The 20,785-nt window shown below is 47.9% G+C and overlaps 1 protein-coding gene across 1 annotated transcript in view; it reads left to right on the top strand.

Annotated features, from left to right (window-relative positions):
* Positions 1-20,785, top strand: part of TRIP12 (thyroid hormone receptor interactor 12) — a gene marked incomplete at its 5' end in the record, with an annotated part of 95,921 nt that overhangs the window by 48,460 nt on the left and 26,676 nt on the right. The window contains 8 exons of the mRNA XM_073565170.1: positions 3,280-3,437; positions 3,572-3,645; positions 4,449-4,648; positions 4,753-4,880; positions 5,566-5,717; positions 6,629-6,771; positions 13,027-13,183; positions 13,416-13,514. Of these exons, the coding sequence (XP_073421271.1) occupies positions 3,280-3,437; positions 3,572-3,645; positions 4,449-4,648; positions 4,753-4,880; positions 5,566-5,717; positions 6,629-6,771; positions 13,027-13,183; positions 13,416-13,514 (1,111 nt within the window). The remainder of the gene's footprint in view (positions 1-3,279; positions 3,438-3,571; positions 3,646-4,448; positions 4,649-4,752; positions 4,881-5,565; positions 5,718-6,628; positions 6,772-13,026; positions 13,184-13,415; positions 13,515-20,785) is intronic.

The following is a 20,785-nucleotide window of genomic DNA, read 5'->3' as shown; positions in this document are numbered from 1 at the left end:
CTGCCAGAAAAGGCTCGTGCTTTCCACCAAGCGGTTTCCTCTCTCCTTCAAGCAGGAGTCGTAGTACCGGTTTCCGAGGGTTCTACTCCAATCTATTCGTAGTCCCCAAGAAAGGAGGCAGCGTCCGGCCCATACTAGACCTAAAGCAACTCAACAAGTATGTACGAGTTCGTCATTTTCGCATGGAGTCCCTTCGGTCCATCATTGCGACCATGGAGCAAGGACAATATCTCGCCTCCATAGACATACAGGACGCATACCTGCATATACCGATTGCTCCCACCCATCAGAGATTTCTCAGGTTCGCAATCGACCAGGATCACTACCAGTTCGTGGCTCTCGCGTTCGGACTCTCCACGGATCCCAGAACATTTACCAAGGTCATGGCTGCCACCATGGACGTTCTACACTCCAGAGGCATAGTAGTCGTTCCATACCTGGACGACCTTCTCATCAAAGCTTCCACCTTCAAGGACTGCGAGGTCAGCGTCTCAATCATAGTCGACACTGAGTCGCCTGGGCTAGTTAGTCAACTTACAAAAGTCATCGACTGCCCCGAGTCACTCTCTGACCTTCCTGGGGATGCTATTCGACACCTCCAGGGGTCTGGTGCTCCTTCCCAGAGACAAGGCACTGGCTCTCCGTCTAGGAGTTCGCATACTCCTCCGCAATCCCCCCCCCCCCCCCCCCCCAATCTCCGGTTTGCCATGAGTCCTCGGCAGGATGGCAGCAGCAATGGAGGTGGTACAATTTGCCCAGTTTCCCCTCAGGCCTCTCCAACTAGCCATCCTCAAGTCCTGGGACAGGAATCCTTTCTCCCTCGACAGGGAGTTCCGCCTAACTTCGGCAACCAGGAGGTCCCTGCACTGGTGGCTCAAGCCAACCTCACTGGCAACAGGAAAATCCTTTCTCTGGTCAATGGATGGTCCTGACCACCGACGCGAGCCTGACAGGTTGGGGTGCGGTGCACCTACATCACAGGGCAAGTGGTCACCAGTGGAAGCGAACATGCCCATCAGTGTCTTGGAAATTCGCGCCATCTTCCTGGCTTTAAGAGCCTGTCGTCACTTATTGGCAGCCTCTCATATCAGAGTACAGTCGGACAATGCCACTGCAGTGGCGCATATGAACCACCAAGGCGGGACCCGCAGTACCCAGGCGATGAGAGAAGTGGCACATATCCTCCATTGGGCGGAAGACACGAGGTCGATACTCTCTGCGGTCCACATTCCGGGTGTGGACAACTGGGAAGCTGACTTCCTAAGCAGATAAGTAATGGACTCGGTAGAGTGGTCTCTCCATCCCCAAATCTTTCGACAGATCTGCCATCGCTGGGGGACCCCGGACGTGGACCTAATGGCATCCCATCTCAATGCCAAGGTCTCCAACTTCATGGCCAGGACACGCGATCCGCGGTCGCTCGCAGCAGATGCCCTGGTTCAGGACTGGACCCAGTTCCAGCTTCTGTACATCTTTCCACCACTCCCCCTGATATCCAGAGTCGTGAGGAATATCATACAGGAGGGAGTTCCAACCATCCTGATAGCGCCACACTGACCCAGACGTACATGGTACGCCGACGTCGTACAACTTACAGCAGACGTCCCCTGGCGTCACACGACCGTCCCGATCTTCTGTCACAAGGCCCGTTCTACCACCAGAACTCAGGGGCTCTCAATTTGACAGCGTGGCCCTTGAGACCTGGGTTCTAACCCAGGCAGGACTCTCAACGGACGTCATTAGAACCATCAGGGCACGGAAGCCAGCCTCCGCCAAGATTTATTACCGTACCTGGAGAGCTGTCTTCACCTGGTGCGAATCTCGCGGCCAGATTCCACTCCCTTATTCCCTCCTAAAAGTCCTTGGCTTTATCCAATCAGGCCTGGACACCAGGCTATCCCTGGGCTCGCTTAAGAGCCAGGTGTCAGCGCTCTCAGTGCTTTTTCAGAGGCGCATCGCTAACAAGCCTCTAGTAAGGACCTTTCTCCAGGGGGTTTCCCGATTGGTTCCCCCCTACAGACGTCCACTGGAAACGTGGGACCTCAACCTGGTCCTGACAGGATTGCAGGCACCACCTTTCGAACCCCTTAAGGAAGTCCCACTCCGCATTCTATCACTGAAGGTGGTTTTTCTGGTGGCAATCACCTCGCTTCGAAGGGTGTCTGAATTGTCAGCACTCTCCTGCAGACGGGCCTTCCTAGCCTTTCACCAGGACAAGATGGTTCTCCGTACAGTCCCATCCTTCCTTCCAAAGGTTGTGTCCAACTTCCACCTCAATGAGGCAATTTCACTGCCATCCCTTTGCCTAGTTCCGGTTCATAGAGTGGAGAAGGCTCTGCATACGCTTGACCTCGTCAGGGCATTGCGTATATACGTGTCTAGGACTGCACCCTTCCAGAAGTCTGATTCCCTTTTCCTTCTTCCGGAAGGCGTTTGCAATGGTTTGCCGGCTTCCAAAGCTACCCTTGCCAGGTGGATCAAGTCCACCATACAAGAGGCTTACCTCCTTAACAATTCTCTTCCGGACGGTATCACGGCACACTCTATGCGGGCAGTAGGGGCCTCCTGGGCCATTCGGCACCAGGCTTCAGCACAACAGGTGTGTAAGGCGGCCACTTGGACTAGCTTACCTACGTTTACGAAACACTAGAGTTCATACCAAGTCCTCAGCGGATGCAAGCCTGGGTAGACGGGTTCTGCAGGCGGAAGTCCCCCAAGTTTAGGGACCTGTCTGCACAATATTCGTCCATTGCTTCCCACTCAGGGACTGCTTTAGGACGTCCCATGGTTCTGTGTCCCCCAATGAGGCGACAGAGTAAAGGAGATTTTTGTGTTCTGGCCGTAAAATCTCTTAGCCTCTAATTGGGGGACACAGCCCCCACCCTGTTGCCCTTACGGGCCGTTGTTACGGTTGACTTCTCATATTGTTCTTTGAGCTTGTACATGGTGGCCTTATTACAGGCATGGTTATGTTATTTCTGTTAACTTCCTCCTAATGCTTTTGCACAAAACTGTAGAAGGCTGACGCCGTCCAGGGGTGTATACTGCAGAGGAGGAGCCATAGTTAATCTTTTTCAGATTATGCATAGTGTCGCCTCCTAGTGGACAGCAGCATAACACCCATGGTTCTGTGTCCCCCAATTAGAGGCTAAGAGAGAGAGATTTTACGGTGAGTACACAAAAATCTCCTTTTTTTTTTTTTTTTTTTTTTTTTTTTTTTTTTTTTTTTACTCCTCTATGTTGGTATAATATATTTTATCTTTATCCCTTTAATTCCAGAGGGTCTCAAGCACTAAAGTTTTTCAATACTCATCAGCTGAAATGTCAACTACAGAGACATCCAGAATGCACTAATGTAAAGCAGTGGAAAGGTGGACCTGTGAAAATAGATCCCCTGGCTCTGGTGCAAGCAATCGAGAGATATTTGGTGGTTAGAGGTAAGTACTTGTTTCTTACTCTAGCTTGGTTCTAAGATTCTTGAATGCTTTCATTAGGTTTTTGTTTTGCCCCTTTCACATGAAACTTTATTGCAAAGTGTTTCATGGATTGTAATTTTTTTTTGTAATGTTAGGTTATGGCAGAGTAAGAGAAGATGACGAGGACAGTGATGATGATGGATCAGATGAAGAAATTGATGAATCATTGGTAAGAACGCGATTAGTCATTAAGCACCTATTTACAAAAAAGTATACGTCTGTGCCGTACATACCATATTTTTCAGACTATAAGATGTACCCCAAATTTTCAGAAGGAGAATGGGGAAAAAAATTAGTCAAATATGGGTTCGTCTTACGGTCCTGAATTCAGCTTACCGTGGGGGGATCGACAGCGCTGGTGGAGCAGAGTCACAGGGTGTGTTTGGTGGTCTGGATATGATATGACCCAGATTGGTGTGGCAGGTTTGGCGGTCCTCGATGGTGCAGGGGCTCCGCCGACATTTTGTGAATGCCTGGAGCCCTCCCACATCCAATGCTGTGATGTGGTGGTCTCCGGGAAATCCCATCCCAGGCTGGTGCTGCAGGTTTGGTGGTGCGGGGGCTCCAGCGATATTTTGTGAAAGCCCAGAGCCACTTCCATTGCCTTTATGCTGTGGCCTTTGAGAGTGAGGTCATCGTCCTGCAGCATTGGATCACCAGAAGAATCGTCCAACCTCTGCTAACACCACACTAATTGTAAGTACATTCGGACTATAAGGTGCACCCCTGTTTTCCCCCAAAACTTGAGGAAAAAAGTGCGTCTTATAGTCTGAAAAATACGGTAATTCCAGACAGACTTTCATCCATTTCATACTCCACGTTTGCCAGTTATCAGAATCGGTAATGACCTCGTGAGTTAGTAGCATTTGGGATTATTCCCTCAGATTGCTATATATGCAATTAATCTCTTTTATCTTTTGCATTGTTCTGTCAGACGGGCCATAACACAATGTCTGGTATTGTCTTCCACAGGCTGCTCAGTTTTTGAATTCTGGGAATGTGCGACACAGGCTGCAATTCTATATAGGTGATCACTTACTTCCTTACAACATGACAGTATACCAAGCCGTGAGACAGTATAGCGTACAGACAGAGGAGGAAAGAGAGTCTACAGATGATGAGAGTAATCCTCTAGGAAGAGCTGGTATCTGGACCAAGACCCACACTATCTGGTAACTGCCTCCTTTGTGTATGCAGCTTTGTTGGAATACCCCAATCTGTTTTTTATATTCCTTTCGCATTAGAGAGCGACCTCAGCAATATGTGATAATTTCAGGTACAAACCAGTTAGAGAAGAGGAGGAGAGCACAAAGGATACAGTAGGTGGCAAGCGAGGCCGTGCCCAAACTGCACCAACCAAAACATCTCCTAGAAATTCAAAGAAACATGATGAACTGTGGCACGGTAAGATTACGCCTGACATCGTCACAATGGGAACATTGCACGGTTTTCTATATCCGTATTATCTGATGGCTCTAGAAACTAGAGCAGAAAATTTCTTGAAAATGACAACTATGGGACATTCAGTAATCGTATAACTAAAAGGTTGAGACAAGAGCGCCATAGGGTCTTATCTGGGTATAACGTATAAATAGAGTATTTATACTCACCTTTTCAAAGAAAAAGTAAAGCCTGTATAGTATGTCAGCCTGCTGCACGTCCAACGGTCCACAACGGAACCGCAACACAGTTACTTAGGAATAAATTCTTGGACTTTCAAGTGCGCTGCCAGACAAATTCCATAACCACACCAGGTTAAAAAAGTTAACCCTTTAATCCCTACGCGTTTCGAAGCATAACACTTCTTCTTCAGGGGTTGACACCTGAAGAAGTGTTATGCTTCGAAACGCGTAGGGATTAAAGGGTTAACTTTTTTAACCTGGTGTGGTTATGGAATTTGTCTGGCAGCGCACTTGAAAGTCCAAGAATTTATTCCTAAGTAACTATGGGACATGACATTTGCCAAATTATACAGATTATAATAATCTTGTAGGGGGGAATTCCCATCTGTGGTTTTTTTGTTTTGTTTTTTTTTTTTATGGAAATTTTCACGAAGACTAATCTGTTTTTCTTTTTCCTCTGTATACAGATGGCGTTTGCCCCAAAATTGCTAATCCTTTAGACCATTACCTCATCTCCTCCCCACCTGAAAATATCACTTTTGATGACCCCTCCCTTGATGTTGTGATTCTTCTAAGGGTTCTTCATGCCATCAGCAAATACTGGTATTACCTGTTCGATGTAAGTAGTGTTGCAGTCAATTTGCATATCTATATGTGGCTATCCTAACTGGGCTTTTTATGAAACTAGCTCTTGGTAACATAGTTAGTAAGGCCGAAAAAAGACATTACTCCATCCAGTTCAGCCTATAAAATTCTGTCAGAATAAATCCCCAGATCTACGTCCTTCTAAAGAACCTAACAATAACTGTAAGATACAATATTGTTACGCTCCAGGAAGACATCCAGGCCTCTCTTGAACCCTTCGACTGAGTTCGCCATCACCACCTCCTCAGGCAGGGAATTCCAGATTCTCACTGCCCTAACAGTAAAGAATCCTCTTCTATGTTGGTGGAAAAACCTTCTCTCCTCCAGACGCAGAGAATGCCCCCTTGTGACCGTCACCTTCCTTGGTATAAACAGATCCTCGGAGAGATTTGTATTGTCCCCTTATATATGGTTATTAGATCACCCCTCAGTCGTCTTTTTTTCTAGACTAAATAATCCTAATTTTGCTAATCTCTCTGGGTATTGTAGTTCCCCCATCCCCTTTATTAATTTTGTTGCCCTCTTTTGTACCCGCTCTAGCTCCACTATATCCTTCCTGAGCATCGGTGCTCTTCTGTTAGACATGTGAAGTATAATCATTAGGGACTATTCTTCTTTTTTTTTTTTTTTAAGCAGGCTAGCCATGGAACAAGTAAAAAAAAAAAAAAAAAAAGTGTAAATATACTGTTTCAAGAGAAATGTACATATGAGAATATATATATATATATATATATATATATATATATATATATATTATAGTACATATTTCTTGAAACAGTTTCTTTTAATGTTCCAGTTGATTCCCCCAAGTACTGACTTTGGTGGGAGCTTTGTGGGCTCTTTATAATTACATTATTAGTATACTAACACTATGTTTTCACATAGAATGCTGTCTGCAAAGAGATTATTCCCACATCAGAGTTTATCAATAGCAAATTGACTGCAAAGGCAAACAGACAGCTGCAAGATCCCCTGGTTATCATGACAGGGAATATACCCACTTGGCTAACAGAGCTGGGAAAAAGCTGGTAAGTTCTAATACTGCTGCCAGTAGCTGATGACATTGTGAGGCATGCCATGAATGTTCAGTTGCCACACAGATTGCTTGGTCTGATCGGGTGGTTGGTAGCTGCCCTAGTGTTTAGATGGTGCAATCATTGTGGCTCCCTGTATTTAATAAACTCTATTTCTTTATCGCCTTATTGGGGACACAGATTACCATGGGTGTATGCTGCTGCTGCTAGGAGGCTGACACTATGCAAAACAAGAAAATTAGCTCCTCCCCGGCAGTATACACCCACCGATAGGCACCAAGCACCTCAGTTTGTGCTTAGTGTCTGTAGGAGGTGGACCGGGATCTCCCAGATCCGCAGTTAATAATTCCTTTTTTCCTTTAGGGTTTTAGTCAAACTTTTTAATCTTTTCTCATTTATCTTTCAGGTTCTCCGTCGGGAAACAGGGTGTAGCAATCACCCTGATTTCCCATATCAGGCGGCTGAGCGAGCAGTGTGGTATCACCCACATCGCAACTCTCAGTACCGCAGGCAGGACTTTCTCCCTATCACCTTCTGGTGATATGGGCTGTGGACAGGTGGCTGGTCCTTGCCAAATCCCCCTCCTCACCCCTCTCTCTGGACAGGGCTGAGAGGAAGATGGCGGTCGCAAGAGGTTTACGCCGTCTTCTGCAGAATGCGGGTACAGAGGACCCTACCCAGCGACTTGCCTTCTCCCCGTGGGCCCCTGTGGTCATCCTCTTCAGGGATGTCAGGTAAGTGCCTGTACGATCCCTTCAGCCCCGCATTATCCTCACAGATTCATCGGCACAGCACTGCAGGTCTCCCAGTGTTTAAATCTCCCGCCCTTTTTCTCCATGCCGGTCGCGTGCGCACACAGCCGCTCGCCTCTCTCTTTATTATCTGCACTATCAGGGCCACTCAGGACAATGCTCCCACTGTTCAACACAGCAGCGAATCTACCAGCGGTACCTTGATATCGGCGGTTCATCTACTCTCCATAGGTCAGGCACGGGGCTGCGGCGTCCGTCAATTTCGCTTTAGCTTTCTCAGCGCGCTCCCTCCTCCCTCTGAGCGCGCGTTTTTCTTTGCGCCTTTACTAGCCCATCACAGGGCTTCTTTCTCTTTGATAAGCCAGCCCACCTCTTTACCACGACACCCCCCCCCCCCCCAATCGCGACTCAGCCGCTAGGCTCCGCCCCCCGCTTCCATCATCAGGCATTTCCTGGGGTTTCACTTCTCTTCCTGCGCTGCATGGGGGACACTTCGGCGTTTATGCTGCTCGCCTGAATATCTGTAGGCTATGCTCTAAGGCAAGGAAATTAGCTCCCTTCTGCAGTTCTTCCCTCTTTCCTGCGGCCATTCAGCGCAGTTTACTTATGCCCAACCCTTTAGGGGATCTCTGCTTCAGGCCCACCGCTACTCATTACGCCTGTGCGCGCTGTAAAAAGAAGTGGGCATCGGGTCAGTCGTCCCCCTTCTGCCCGTCCTGCAGTCCTTCAACTATGTCTGCATCTCAGGAGCACTCTGAGTCCCGGGCTGAGGACCCCCCCCCCGGGGTGGGCCATTCTAATGTCTCAGTCAGTCTCGGACTTGACTAAGGTTTCTCAGTCTCTGGTCCAGCTCTTAGAACGACTACCACAGCTATCTACTGCCACCTGTGCGCCGACCGCCTCTCAGGGTGAGTCGTCTGCTCCTGACCGCAACCTTCTGAGAGACAGACAGGGCAGTTGCTCTAGGAAGCGGGCTCTGTCTACTTCGTCCTCTAGCTCGCAGGGTCCCTCTGAGTCTGCCAGGTTTCATTCCCTTCTTCGGATGACGACCCTAAGTCTGGCGATGACTCTCAATCGGAATCTAGTTCAGAAGCAGACAACGTTTCTAAAACACGAGACATGGTCGATAGTCTCATTTCGGCTATCTTTCAAACCCTTAAAATTAAGCAAGATAAGGCTCCCCCTCAGGAATGCTCTGTGCTCCTTAAACGAGCAAGACCTCCGTCTCGAACCTTTCCCAATCACAAAGAGTTCAATACTACCTTGTACAAACACTGGGAGCGCCCTGAGCAACGTTTCTCAGGCCGCAAGTACTTAGACGTGCTGTACCCTTTTGAGGCAGACCTGCTCACAAAATGGACCAAGGCTCCCGAGGTGGATCCCCCAGTTTCCTGGATAGCCTCTAAAACGGTTCTATCCCTGCCAGGTGGGGCATCGCTTAAAGATCCTACGGACAGGCAGATTGAATCTCTGGCTAAGTACATTTTTGAGGCATCCGGTGCCTCCCTCTGTCCTATTTTCGCATCCGCCTGGGTAGCGAAAGTCATATCCGCTTGGGCAAAAATCCTTTGCAGGGGCATATTGGCGACAGCTCCTCAAGACGAGTTGGCAGATCAGATTAACCATGCCGGTAAATACCTTTTGGTCGCCTCCTTGGACGCGGCCGGGTGCGTAGCAAGGGCTAATAGCAACATAGTAGCTATACGCCGAGTCCTTTCCCTAAAGTCATGGAATGCGGATACCACTTCAAAAAAGTCCCTTACTAATCTGCCATTCCTCGGTTCTAGGCTCTTTGGAGCCAAGCTGGACCATCTAATCTCCGATGCCACTGGTGGTAAAAGCACTTCTCTTCCCCAGTCTCTACCAAAACGTTTTTTTAATAGAAAGGGTTTTCGGCCGTTTAGGCCTTTTCGTCCCTTCTCTTCCACGGACAGATCTGCCCAGCAAGATCGCTCCTCTGCCACTAGAGAGTGAGAACAGAGAAAACCATCTTACAAGCCCACTCCCCGCTGGAGATCTAGAGGACAATACTCCAGGTCTTCAGGCGCCAGTACCGGCAGGTTTTCCTCCAAGTGACGGGTCACCCCCACCTGGAAGTTCTTCCAGGGTGGGAGACAGACTTTGCTTTTTCGTGGATGCTCGGCTGTCTGTTGTCGACGACGCTTGGGTCAGAGAAATCATCGCATCCGGATACAAGATCGAATTTGCTTCTCCCCCCCCCCCGAACAGTTTTCAGGGTTCTACTCAAATCTCTTCGTAGTCCCGAAGAAAGACTGCTCCCTTCGACCAATTCTGGACCTCAATCGCCACGTGAAGATTCTTCATTTCAAAATGGAGTCTCTTCGGTCGGTGATAGCCTCCATGGAACCTGGGGAATTCCTCTGCTCTGTGGACATACGGGACACCTATCTGCACATTCCGGTTTGTGTGCAACATCAGAAATATCTTCGATTTGCGATTCAGGGAGATCACTATCAGTTCACGGCTCTTCCCTTCAGACTATCTTCCGCTCCCCGTTTTCACGAAAGTGATGGCGACCGTCATGGCCATCCTTCGCTCCAGAGGGATCCTCATAATCCCTTATCTGGACGATCTTTTGATCAAGGGCTCGTCCCGTCAGGACTGCCTTCAGTGTCTTCAGATAACCCTGGACACTCTCTGCCGCCTCGGTTGGCTAGTCAACAAGGAGAAGTCCATTCTGATCCCCACTCAGCGTCTGACCTTTCTGGGCATGGAATTCGACACGAATCTAGCCCGGGTTTTTCTTCCGAGTGAAAAATTTGCGGCTCTTTCCAAGGGCATCAGAATTCTCAAACGGCCAACTCCCATTCCCATTCGGTTCTGCATGAAGGTTTTGGGGAAGATGGTGGTTTCCATGGAAGCAGTGCCCTTTGCACAATTTCATCTTCGCCCCCTCCAGCTGTCTCTGCTTTCAGCCTGGGACAAGACCACGATGTCCTTGGACCGTCCCATTCTCCTCCCTATCAGAGTGAGGCAATCCCTCAATTGGTGGTCACTGCCAGCGTCAGTTCTCCAAGGGAGGTCCTTCCTTCCGCCTCAGTGGCAAGTCATCACCACCGATGCCAGCCTTCTAGGATGGGGAGCCGTGTTCCCTCAGAAAGCGGCCCAAGGACGCTGGAATCCACAGGAAGCTCTTCTCTCTTTCAATCTTCTGGAGATCAGAGCAATCTTCCTGGCCCTTCTTCACTGGCAGCCTCTCCTCTCTGGCAAGCCGGTCCGTATTCAGTCGGACAACGCCACGGCTGTGGCGTACATAAACCACCAAGGGGGCACGCGCAGCAAGCAAGTAATGTCAGAAGTGGCCAAGATACTCCGCTGGGCAGAACGTTGCGTTCCGGCAATCTCCGCCGTTCACATTCCAGGGGTGGAAAATTTGGCAGCCGACTTTGAGTCGTCAAGGCCTAGCGTCAGGCGAATGGTCCCTTCACCCCACAGTCTTCAATCAGATATGCCACCGTTGAGGCACCCCAGACGTCGATCTCATGGCATCTCGGATGAACCACAAAGTTCCGCGTTTCGCAGCCAGGTCCAGGGACCCTCTAGCCGTCGCATGCGACGCTCTAGTAATTCCATGATCCCAGTTCCAACTTCCTTATCTGTTCCCGCCTCTGGCCTTGATCCCACGAGTGGTCAAAAAGATAAAATCAGAAGGCGTACCAGTGATTCTAGTAGCTCCAGATTTGCCAAGACGACCTTGGTACGCGGAACTGGTGAACATGCTCGCGGTCGTTCCCTGGAAACTTCCAGTCCGTACAGATCTTCTCTCGCAAGGCCCCCTTTACCACGAGAATTCTCAGTCTCTTGAGTTTAACGGCATGGCCATTGAGGCCGTGATCCTGAGAGAATCAGGTTTGTCCAACCAGGTGATTCAGACTATGATCAGAGCCAGAAAACCAGCCTCTTCCCGCATTTACCATAGGTACTGGAAGGCTTTTTTCCGTTGGTGCCATGATAAAAAAGTCTTTACAATGTCCTTCTCCATTCCATCTATACTTGGTTTTCTCCAGTCTGGCTTAGATGCGGGGCTGTCCCTCAGTACCCTCAAGGGCCAGGTCTCCGCTCTTTCAATCTTCCAAAGAGAGCTCGCTTCCTTACCGCAGGTCAAAACCTTTCTCCAAGGGGTCGCCCATGTGGCTCCTCGTCATCATTCGCCGATAGACCCGAGGGATCTCAATCTCGTCCTTAGAGCTCTCCAGACGGCGCCGTTCGAGCCTATCCAGGACATTCCTTTGTCCCTTCTCTCGTGGAAGGTAACCTTTTCGATTGCCATTACATTACGTTTTTGAGTTGGCGGCCTTGTCATGTTGTTCCCCTTACCTGATTCTCCATCAGGATAAGGTTGTCCTCAGGCCCGTTCTTTCTTTTCTTCCAAAGGTGGTATCCTCTTTCCACATCAATGAGGTTATCGTTCTCCCATCTTTTTGTCCTGCTCCTTCTCACCCTCTTGAGAAGTCTCTCCACAAACTGGACGTAGTTAGAGCCCTGCATGTCTATCTCGCCAGGACCTCCTCTTTTCGTCAGTCCGATTCCTTGCTGGTCATCTCTGAAGGTCGCCGGAAAGGGCTTCCGGCATCCAAATCCATGATCGCTCGCTGGATTCGTTCTACTATTCTGGAAGCGTACCGACTTCAGGAAAAACGGCCCCCTCCGGGAGTAAGAGCTCACTCCACCCGGGCTGTGGCGGCTTCGTGGGCAGTTCCTCACCAGGCTTCCGCCTTGCAAATTTGCAGGGCTGCAACCTGGTCATCCTTGCACACCTTTGCGAGGTTCTACAGGGTTCATACCCAGGCCTCGTCTGGTGCAGTTGTTGGTAGGAAGGTTCTGCAGGCGGCGGTGGCTCACCGGCCGACCTAAGCCTTTCCGGTTCTTTCGTTCCTTATTGCTGTTCCCGCCCTTGGGACTGCTTTGGAACGTCCCATGGTAATTTGTGTCCCCCAATAAGGCGATAAAGAAAGATGGATTTTTGGTTCTTACCGTAAAATCTTTCTTGGAGCCTTCATTGGGGGACACAGCACCTTTCCTGTTTAAGTTGTACCGTGTTGGGTCTTAGAGTCCCTTGTTGGGTTGGTACTTATGTTTAGAGTTTTCTCGTTGCTTCTCCTACTGCTTTCTCACCAACTGAGGTGCTTGGTGCCTGTCGGTGGGTGTATACTGCCGGGGAGGAGCTAATTTTCTTGGTTTGCATAGTGTCAGCCTCCTAGCAGCAGCAGCATACACCCATGGTAATCTGTGTCCCCCAATGAAGGCTCCAAGAAAGAGATTTTACGGTAAGAACCAAAAATCCATCTTTTTCTTTCTATACTCTCATGATGAGTCCTATTTCCAAAATTTTATTGATGTTCCTGGTATATCTTAGGATGCACATATTTGGTTTGTTCATTGATGCTTTGTACAAAGTCACTTCTTTGCTGCCAATAAGTTCAGTTTTGGAGTTTTGTTTGCGGCCATGATTTTTAAATGTTCATTTTCTTTTCAGCCCATTCTTCTTTCCGTTTGACACACGACAAATGTTGTTCTACGTGACTGCATTTGACCGAGATCGGGCCATGCAGAGGCTGCTTGACACTAACCCCGAAATCAACCAATCAGATTCTCAGGACAGCAGAGTGGCCCCTAGACTGGACAGGAAAAAAGTAAGGTTTGGAGATCGGGCTATTGCACTTACTCCAGTAAAAGAAACAGATCACACCACTCCAGTCTCCCGCTGGTTAATTTTTAGAACTTGGTTGTATTACTACTAACTAATGTCTTGCTAGAAATGTCCTTTTGAAGTTTCCCAACCACTGCTGTAGGGAGAACATGAGCACGGTTATTGTGCGATTCTCCAGCTGGCTGAACACAGCACTCCTGTCATTTCTCTTCTAGCGCACTGTGAATAGAGATGAGCTTCTGAAGCAAGCGGAATCTGTGATGCAGGATCTAGGAAGCTCCCGAGCCATGCTGGAGATCCAGTACGAGAATGAAGTACGTGACCTCTTTTCTATTTATTTTGCTCACTTATATAGAGCCATTAATTCCACAGCGCTTTTACAGACCTTATCGGCACTGTCCCCGATGGGGCTCACAATCTAAATTCCCTATCGGTATGTCTTTGGAGTGTGGGAGGAGACTGGATTACCTGGAGGAAACTTGCCCAATCACTGGGAGAATATAGCTCCTTGCATATGGTGTCCTTGGTGAGATTTGAGCCCAGGACCCCAGCGCTGCAAGGCAACAGTGCTAACCACTGAGCCACCGTGCTGCCCTGTTTTATATGTGACTAGTGCAGCCACAAATAAGGTATCATAAAGCATCAATTGAAGATGCAAAGCAGCTCTATAAGAAATTCAAGCTTAAGTCGTTTTAACTGGATAGATGATAACTTATTGATCAGTGGGGTCAGACCACTGGGACCCACACCGATCATCAGAAAAAGGCACTTGTAGAATAGAGCAGCAGTGTGCATGCTCCTTAAGCTCTCCATTCATTTCCAGTAGGGCTGCCAAGCAATGTTCTCTGCTGTCAGACCTGTCACTCTTATCCCAGTTAAAAAAAAAAAAAGTTCCTGTCTGAGATAAAAATTAAAAAAAATTCCCCATCTGCAGATCTATATAACCTACATAGAAAATCTGGAGTATAAAGCCCAAAATATTAGATCCAAGCATAGAAATTATAGTGAAAAAAAATGTAATCTTTATTGATACAAATACATGAAAAATACAATGTATTAAAAATACAACAATATGGTCAGGTGCCGGAAATGACACAGAAAAGGGAAAAGACAGCTGCATATATAGAGTCAAATGCACTGGTACACAAACGAGATTAAACTAGTCCCCACACAAATATGGCAAACGCAAAAAAGTTGCGCCATAATGCTTATACAACTATCACTTGAATTACTGGGATAAAATCCATCTCATGAAGCATAAGAAGCCATATAGGAATCAAAAAGTAAAATGCTTTGTGCAAAAAAGTAAGGGGAGAGGATACCGAGGTGACCATGCTTACCCATGTGGGGCGTACATCTGCTGCATGTCAGGTCCCAAGCCCCAACGCACGTTTCGCACTGGGCTTCGTCGGGGGGCTATCTGCAGATCTGTGTGAGTCACCGCAGTCTGCCCCCTCAGCGATCACTAAGTTATCACCTATTCTGTGGATAGATTTTTTTTTTTTTTACCGGAGCAACATTTTTAATTTGCTGCCTGCCTGACTTATGATTATTGAAGAACATAGGAGCAAAAACAACGCAAAATGGATCTTATCCAAGTAAAAGAATTAACGTAGTTATGCTAACCTGATAACATAGCGAACATAGAACAGTATAAAAGCATAGAAAGTTAACTGCTGCAGATCTGTGGTCTTCAGACCAACAAGTATAATTGTTTTGAGTGGGTAAAGGACCTCAATTTGTTCTGCAGAAAGCTCTAGTAGAAAAAGTTTTTTACACAGAACAGCCGTGAAGAGTCTTCGACAAGGCCTAAGTGATGAGGATTTGTTAGGGTATCAGGCACTTGTGGGTCTTCTCCGTGAAAATGATGCAACCCCTGTAGAATGAAAAGGTCCATTCACAGATCTAAAAAATGAGTGAAAAAATGCCACCACAGGGGGACACCAGAAATATTGATGTATTCTCCCTATTGGTGGAAAGAGATCTGAAAAAGATTAAAACTTTTGAATGGGACTCTGAAGATAATCTGACAGAGGGGGAACGGAGAGCCCTTGATGAACTCCGAAAAAATGACCAATTTGTCATAAAATCCCCCAACAAAGGAGGCAATTTGGTGATCATGAATCACATTGACTACTGTAATATGTGTAAAACCATTCTTGATGATGGTGTATATGAGGTCCTGAACACAAATCCATCAGTGACCTACAAATCTGAATTTAAAGGGTTGTTGGATGAGGCTTTATCTAACAAATTGATTTCCAAAAGTGAGTTTGAGTTCCTCTTACCAAAGTTTCCTCTTCTGGCTACATTTTACACATTACCCAAAGTGCATAAGGGATTACATCCCCTTAAGGGAAGACCGATCGTTTCAGGGTCAGACTCTTTGACAACAGAATTGTGGCATATATGTAGATCAAATTTTGCGCCCATTTGTGGTGTCTATTCCATCGTACCTGAGAGACACAGCAGATCTATTGTAAAAATTGGAGGGGATTCAATTGGAGGAGGGTACCTGGTTAGCGTCAATTGACGTAGAGGCCCTGTACAGTAACATACCACATGAAGCAGGGTTTGAAGGTATTAAATACTTCCTGAATCAAAGATCGGTGGCATGTAGAGAACATAGTGACTTTGTGGTCTCTCTTTTGAGGTTTATGCTCACTCACAATTCCTTCACCTTTGACAACAAGCACTACCACCAGCTCAGGGGCACTGCGATGGGGAGTCCCTGTGCCCCATCGTATGCAAATTTGTTCCTGGGCTGGTGGGAGGAGACAATAGTGTTTGGTGATGAATCTAGATGGTGGCAAGATCTAATTTCCTTGTGGTACAGATTTATAGACGATGTCTTCGTCATCTGGACGGGTAGTAAAGACCAATTTAATGAGTTCATTAAAGAACTGAATAGCAATAAAATTGGTATGGGCTTTACCTCAGAGATTTAGGCTGTGTTCACACACAGCGTTTTTTTTTTTCACGTTTTTCCCGCTGATTTACCAAAAAATCCGCTCAAAAAAGCCTAAAAGAAGCTTCCCATTCATTTTAATGCATTTTGCACTTTTTGTGCATATTGATGCGTTTTTTACCGCGAAAAAAACGCTTCGCAGTAAAAAACGCAGCATGCTCATTAATTTTACGATAAATTCCGCATTTCTGGCTATTTTCTATGTGTCTGGGAATGCTCCGGAAAAAATCGTGGCAAAAACCACCATGGTTACTTACCGGTAGCTGGTTTTTCCGGAACCCATGACAGCACCACCTGAGAGAGAGGGATCCGCCCCGCCAGGACAGGAACCTACTGAGACATAAGGGGCGGCACCTCTCCCCCGCTTCAGTTGGGTTACAGAGCACTGAGAGGACTTCCTGGTTAGTTACATGTTTAATCCAACACCACAACACTCAAAAAACACCCTACTAATTGTGCACACCCATATGGTGAAAAAGGGGGGGAATATACGGGTGCTGTCAAGGGTTCCGGAAAAACCGGCTACCAGTAAGTAACCGTGGTGGTTTTCCCTTCACCCATGACAGCACCACCTGAGAGATTTTTGGAGACTTCGAAACACCTTAGGGAGGGACCACCGCTTGCAGCACCCTTCTACCAAAGGTTGTCAGCCGAGGAGGATAGATTTATCCTATAGTGCTTAAAGAAGGTTGAAGGTGAGGCCCAGGTAGCGGCCTTACAAATCTGTTCAATCGATACCTCTGCTTTTTCAGCCCAGGAGGTCGCCACGGCTCTGGTGGAATGAGCCTTGATGCCGTCAGGAATCGGGATACCACTAGCTGTGTAGGCTACACTAATGGCCTCCCTAATCCATCTTGCAATAGTCCCTTTTGAAACCCCATAGCCTTTCCTGGCACCCTGAAAAGCTACGAATAGGGACTGGGACCTCCTCCACTGGCTAGTGACAGATCTGTATTCTACGAGAGCTCTCAACATCCAGACTATGGAATTGTTCCTCCCCCAGATTTTTTGGGTTCTCGCAGAAAGATGGAAGGACAATTTCCTGGCCCCGATGGAAATCTGATGCTACTTTGGGCAGATAAGCGCGGTCTGTTCTTAACACTACCCTATCCTGAAAGACTTGCGTATAAGGTGGATTTACTGAGAGCCTGTAAGTCGCTTATCCTGCGGGCTGACGTAAGGGCTACTAACAGGATTGTTTTTAGGGTCAGAAACTTTAGGGGTAGCTGATGTAATGGCTCATACGGATCTTTTGTAAGGGCTTCTAGCACCAGGTTTAAATCCCAGGGGGCTATCCGGGGTATTGGGATAGGCCTAGCTCTATGGCAGGATTTAATAAATCTGGCTACCCACCTTATTTGATGCCAATTTGCAGTTGTAGAGCGCCCCTAGTGCAGACACCTGAACTTTAAGTGTGTTCACTGCTAACCCCATCTGCAACCCCGATTGTAAGAACTCCAGGATGGCATTAATCGGGGGTTCTTTTCCTAACGGCCTACCTAAGAACTGCAGGAATTATTCCATGTTCTGCCGTAGATGTTAGTCGTCACTGGTTTCCTACTCTTTAGCAGGGTGGCCACCAACCCGGGGGAGAACCCTCTATCCGTTAAAAGCGACCTTTCAAATTCCACGCCATCAGATGGAATCCTTTGACCTGAGCATGGAATATTGGCCCTGAGCTAGTAGGTCCGGGATTTCTGGCAGAACCCATGGATTGGAGAAGGACATCCTTCGTAGCAGAGCAAACCAGGGCCTTTTTGGCCAAAATGGAGCTATTAGAATCACCCTGGCTTGATCGTTTCTGATTTTTCTGACAACTGTTGGGATCAGAGCCACTGGGGGGGAACGCATAAGCCAGCCTGAAGTTCCACTGGATGTGCAACGAGTCCACTGCCCATGGTTTTTCTCTCGGGTTTAGAGAGCAGAACCTTTCTGTTTGCCTGTTGTGCTTGTTGGCAAAGAGGTCTATCACCGGTTTTCCCCAATTATTTTTTGAAAAATGGACCGGTTTAGCGCCCATTCCCCCTGCTTCAGGGTATTACGACTCAGGAAATCTGCCTCTGTTTTCTGCCCCTTTTATATGTAAGGCTGTCAAGGAGTGTAGGTCTTCCTCGGCTCTGCTCAGAATGTCTGTTGCCGCTTCCATTAAGGAGTATGATCTTGTCCCTCCTTGGTGGTTGATGTATGCCACTGCTACCTTGTTGTCTGACATGATGCGTACATTTCGACCCTGGAGTAGCGGAATGAAGTGACTTAAAGCCTTGCTCACTGCCCACAGTTCTCTCAGGTTGGAGGATGCTTCCCTTTCTTAACGCGTCCAGGAACCTTGACCTATGATGCCCCTTAGGTGTGCCCCCCCCACCCCGAGGAGCTTGCATCTGTTAAGATTATATCTGACGTCTGTCTGTCCCACGGTATTCCCAAGGTCAGATTTGTCTCGTCCAGCCACCAGTTGAGAGAGTCTCTGGTTTTTAAGGAAAGCTCCAGCTTTCCTTCTAAACGCCCTCTTAGCGATCTTTGTGCTGTTAGTATCTCCCCTTGGAGTTGCCGGGTGTGAAACTGAGCCCACCTGACCGCCGGAATACAGGATGTTAGGGTACCTAGCAGGGACATTGCTCTTAATGTCATACGTGGTTGGTTTCGGCCTGTCAAGGCCAGATTTTGCACCTTTTCTATTTTGGACTCTGGGAGCAGTCACTCTTGCCTTTCTGAGTCTAGTATAAATCCTAGGAAGGTCTGTTTTTTTAGGGGTTGCAACTTTGATTTTTTTAAATTGCCTATCCACCCTAATTCCTGCAAGGTGTGGATCACCCGGGTCAACTGCGCTGTACAGTGGTCCTCTGAGCTGCCCACTATAAGAAAATCGTCCAGGTATGGTGTTATGACCATATTGTGAATCCGGAGAAAGGCTGTCACTTCCACTATGACCTTGGTGAAAACTCTCGGGGCTATAGATATGCCAAACGGAAGAGCCCTGAACTGAAAGTGCCTTAGTATGCCTTGAATATAAAGTGCTACCCTCAAGTATTTCTGGTAATCTGGATGGATAGGGATGTGATAATACGCATCCTTTCAATCGACTACGGCCATGAAGCAATCTTGGTGTAGCAGCTTCACCGCCGTAGTTACTGATTCCATCTTGAAGGTCGGGTTCCTTATCCATAGATTGAGCCGTTTTAGATTTGATTGTCCTGAATGTTTGATCTGGTTTTTTTTTATCAGAAAAAGGGGTGAATAGAACCCCTTTCCTTCCTGTATGCGTGGTACCTCGGAGAGTACCCGCTTGTCTATCAGGCTCAGGATCTCTGTTTCTAAGGCCACCTTCTCTTCGGTCAACTTCCGGATGAGTGTGATGACGACCACGGGTTTTGGCTGACGAATAAAGGGAATTTTCAGGCCTTCTGTTAGGATGGTCAGGATCCAGGCATTGGTCCCAAGCCTGGAAAAAGAATGCCAATCTCCCCCCCCCCCCCCCCCCCACTGGAATACTGGCGTCACTCTGGCGACTTCTTTGAGGTGGAGGTGCCTCCACCAAACATAAACCCCGATTCTTTTTTTCTCTTATCCTCCCATCTTCTCCTGTCAGCGGGAGGACGCCCCCTATTGAATCTCCCCCTCCTAAAGGGCTGTCTCCTCTGATCCATAGGGAATCTGGGGAAGCCTTTTTTTTCTTATCACCTGCTTTCTCCAGAATATCGTCCAAGTTCTTGCCGAACAAGAATCGACCATCGCAGGGGAGAGAGCATAATTTGGCCTTGGACTGAAGGTCACCCGGACAGCCCTTAAGCCATAATGCGCGTCTAGCAGCATTTGATAGTGACGCTGCCCTGGCTGTCATCCGCATAGAGTCCGCCGAGGTATCAGCCAAAAAAGCTGCTGCCCCGTGCAAGAGATACATCTCCGATAAGATTTTCTCTCTTGGGACCCTTGAAGCCAGCTTTTCTTTTAACTGCTGCTGCCAGATCATGAGGGAGCGTGCCGTGCAAGAGTCCGCTATCGCCGGTTTTAGTCGTCCTGCTGTCGCTTCCCATGCGTGCCTCAAATATGAGTCCGCTTTCTTGTCTAGCGGGTCTCTAAGAACCCCTGCGTCTTCCAGGGGCAGGGCCGACCTTTTGGAGGACCTGGACACTGCTGCATCTATTTTGGGGGTTTTGTCCCATATCTCCTCATCCTTATGATCAAAGGGATATCGTCTCTTGGAGGTGGATGGAAGGGCCCCCGATTTTTCAGGCTTTTTCTACTCTTTCTCAATAAGTGCCTGGATTTTCTCGTTTACTGGAAAGGTTCGTTTTTTCCTCTCCTGAAGCCCCCCAAACATGACGTCCTCTAGGGTTTTAGCCGCCTTTTCTTCCTGTAGGCCCATTGTAGTTCTAATGGCCTTTAGGAGGGCGTCTGTGTCTTCTACGGGGAAACATGGTTTACCCCCCATGTCACTGTCTGAGGAGGAGGATTTTTCCGCCTGAGATGACATTGACGCGGAATCCGAGGGGGAACTAGGGGGATCCTTCCTGCTTTTTTTCCCTTTTTTCAATAGGGACTTAATTGAGCCTTCCATTTCTGACCTTAGGGCAGATATCAGATTGGCTGCGAAACTAGGCGCTTCCTCCGCCATAGTCC

This window comes from Dendrobates tinctorius, unplaced genomic scaffold, assembly GCF_039654945.1.
Source record: "Dendrobates tinctorius isolate UK_male_01 unplaced genomic scaffold, ASM3965494v1 ptg000572l, whole genome shotgun sequence".
Taxonomy (NCBI): Eukaryota; Metazoa; Chordata; class Amphibia; order Anura; family Dendrobatidae; genus Dendrobates; species Dendrobates tinctorius.
Note: the sequence above shows the minus strand (reverse complement) of the source record. Positions and strands in the feature narration are given on the sequence as shown.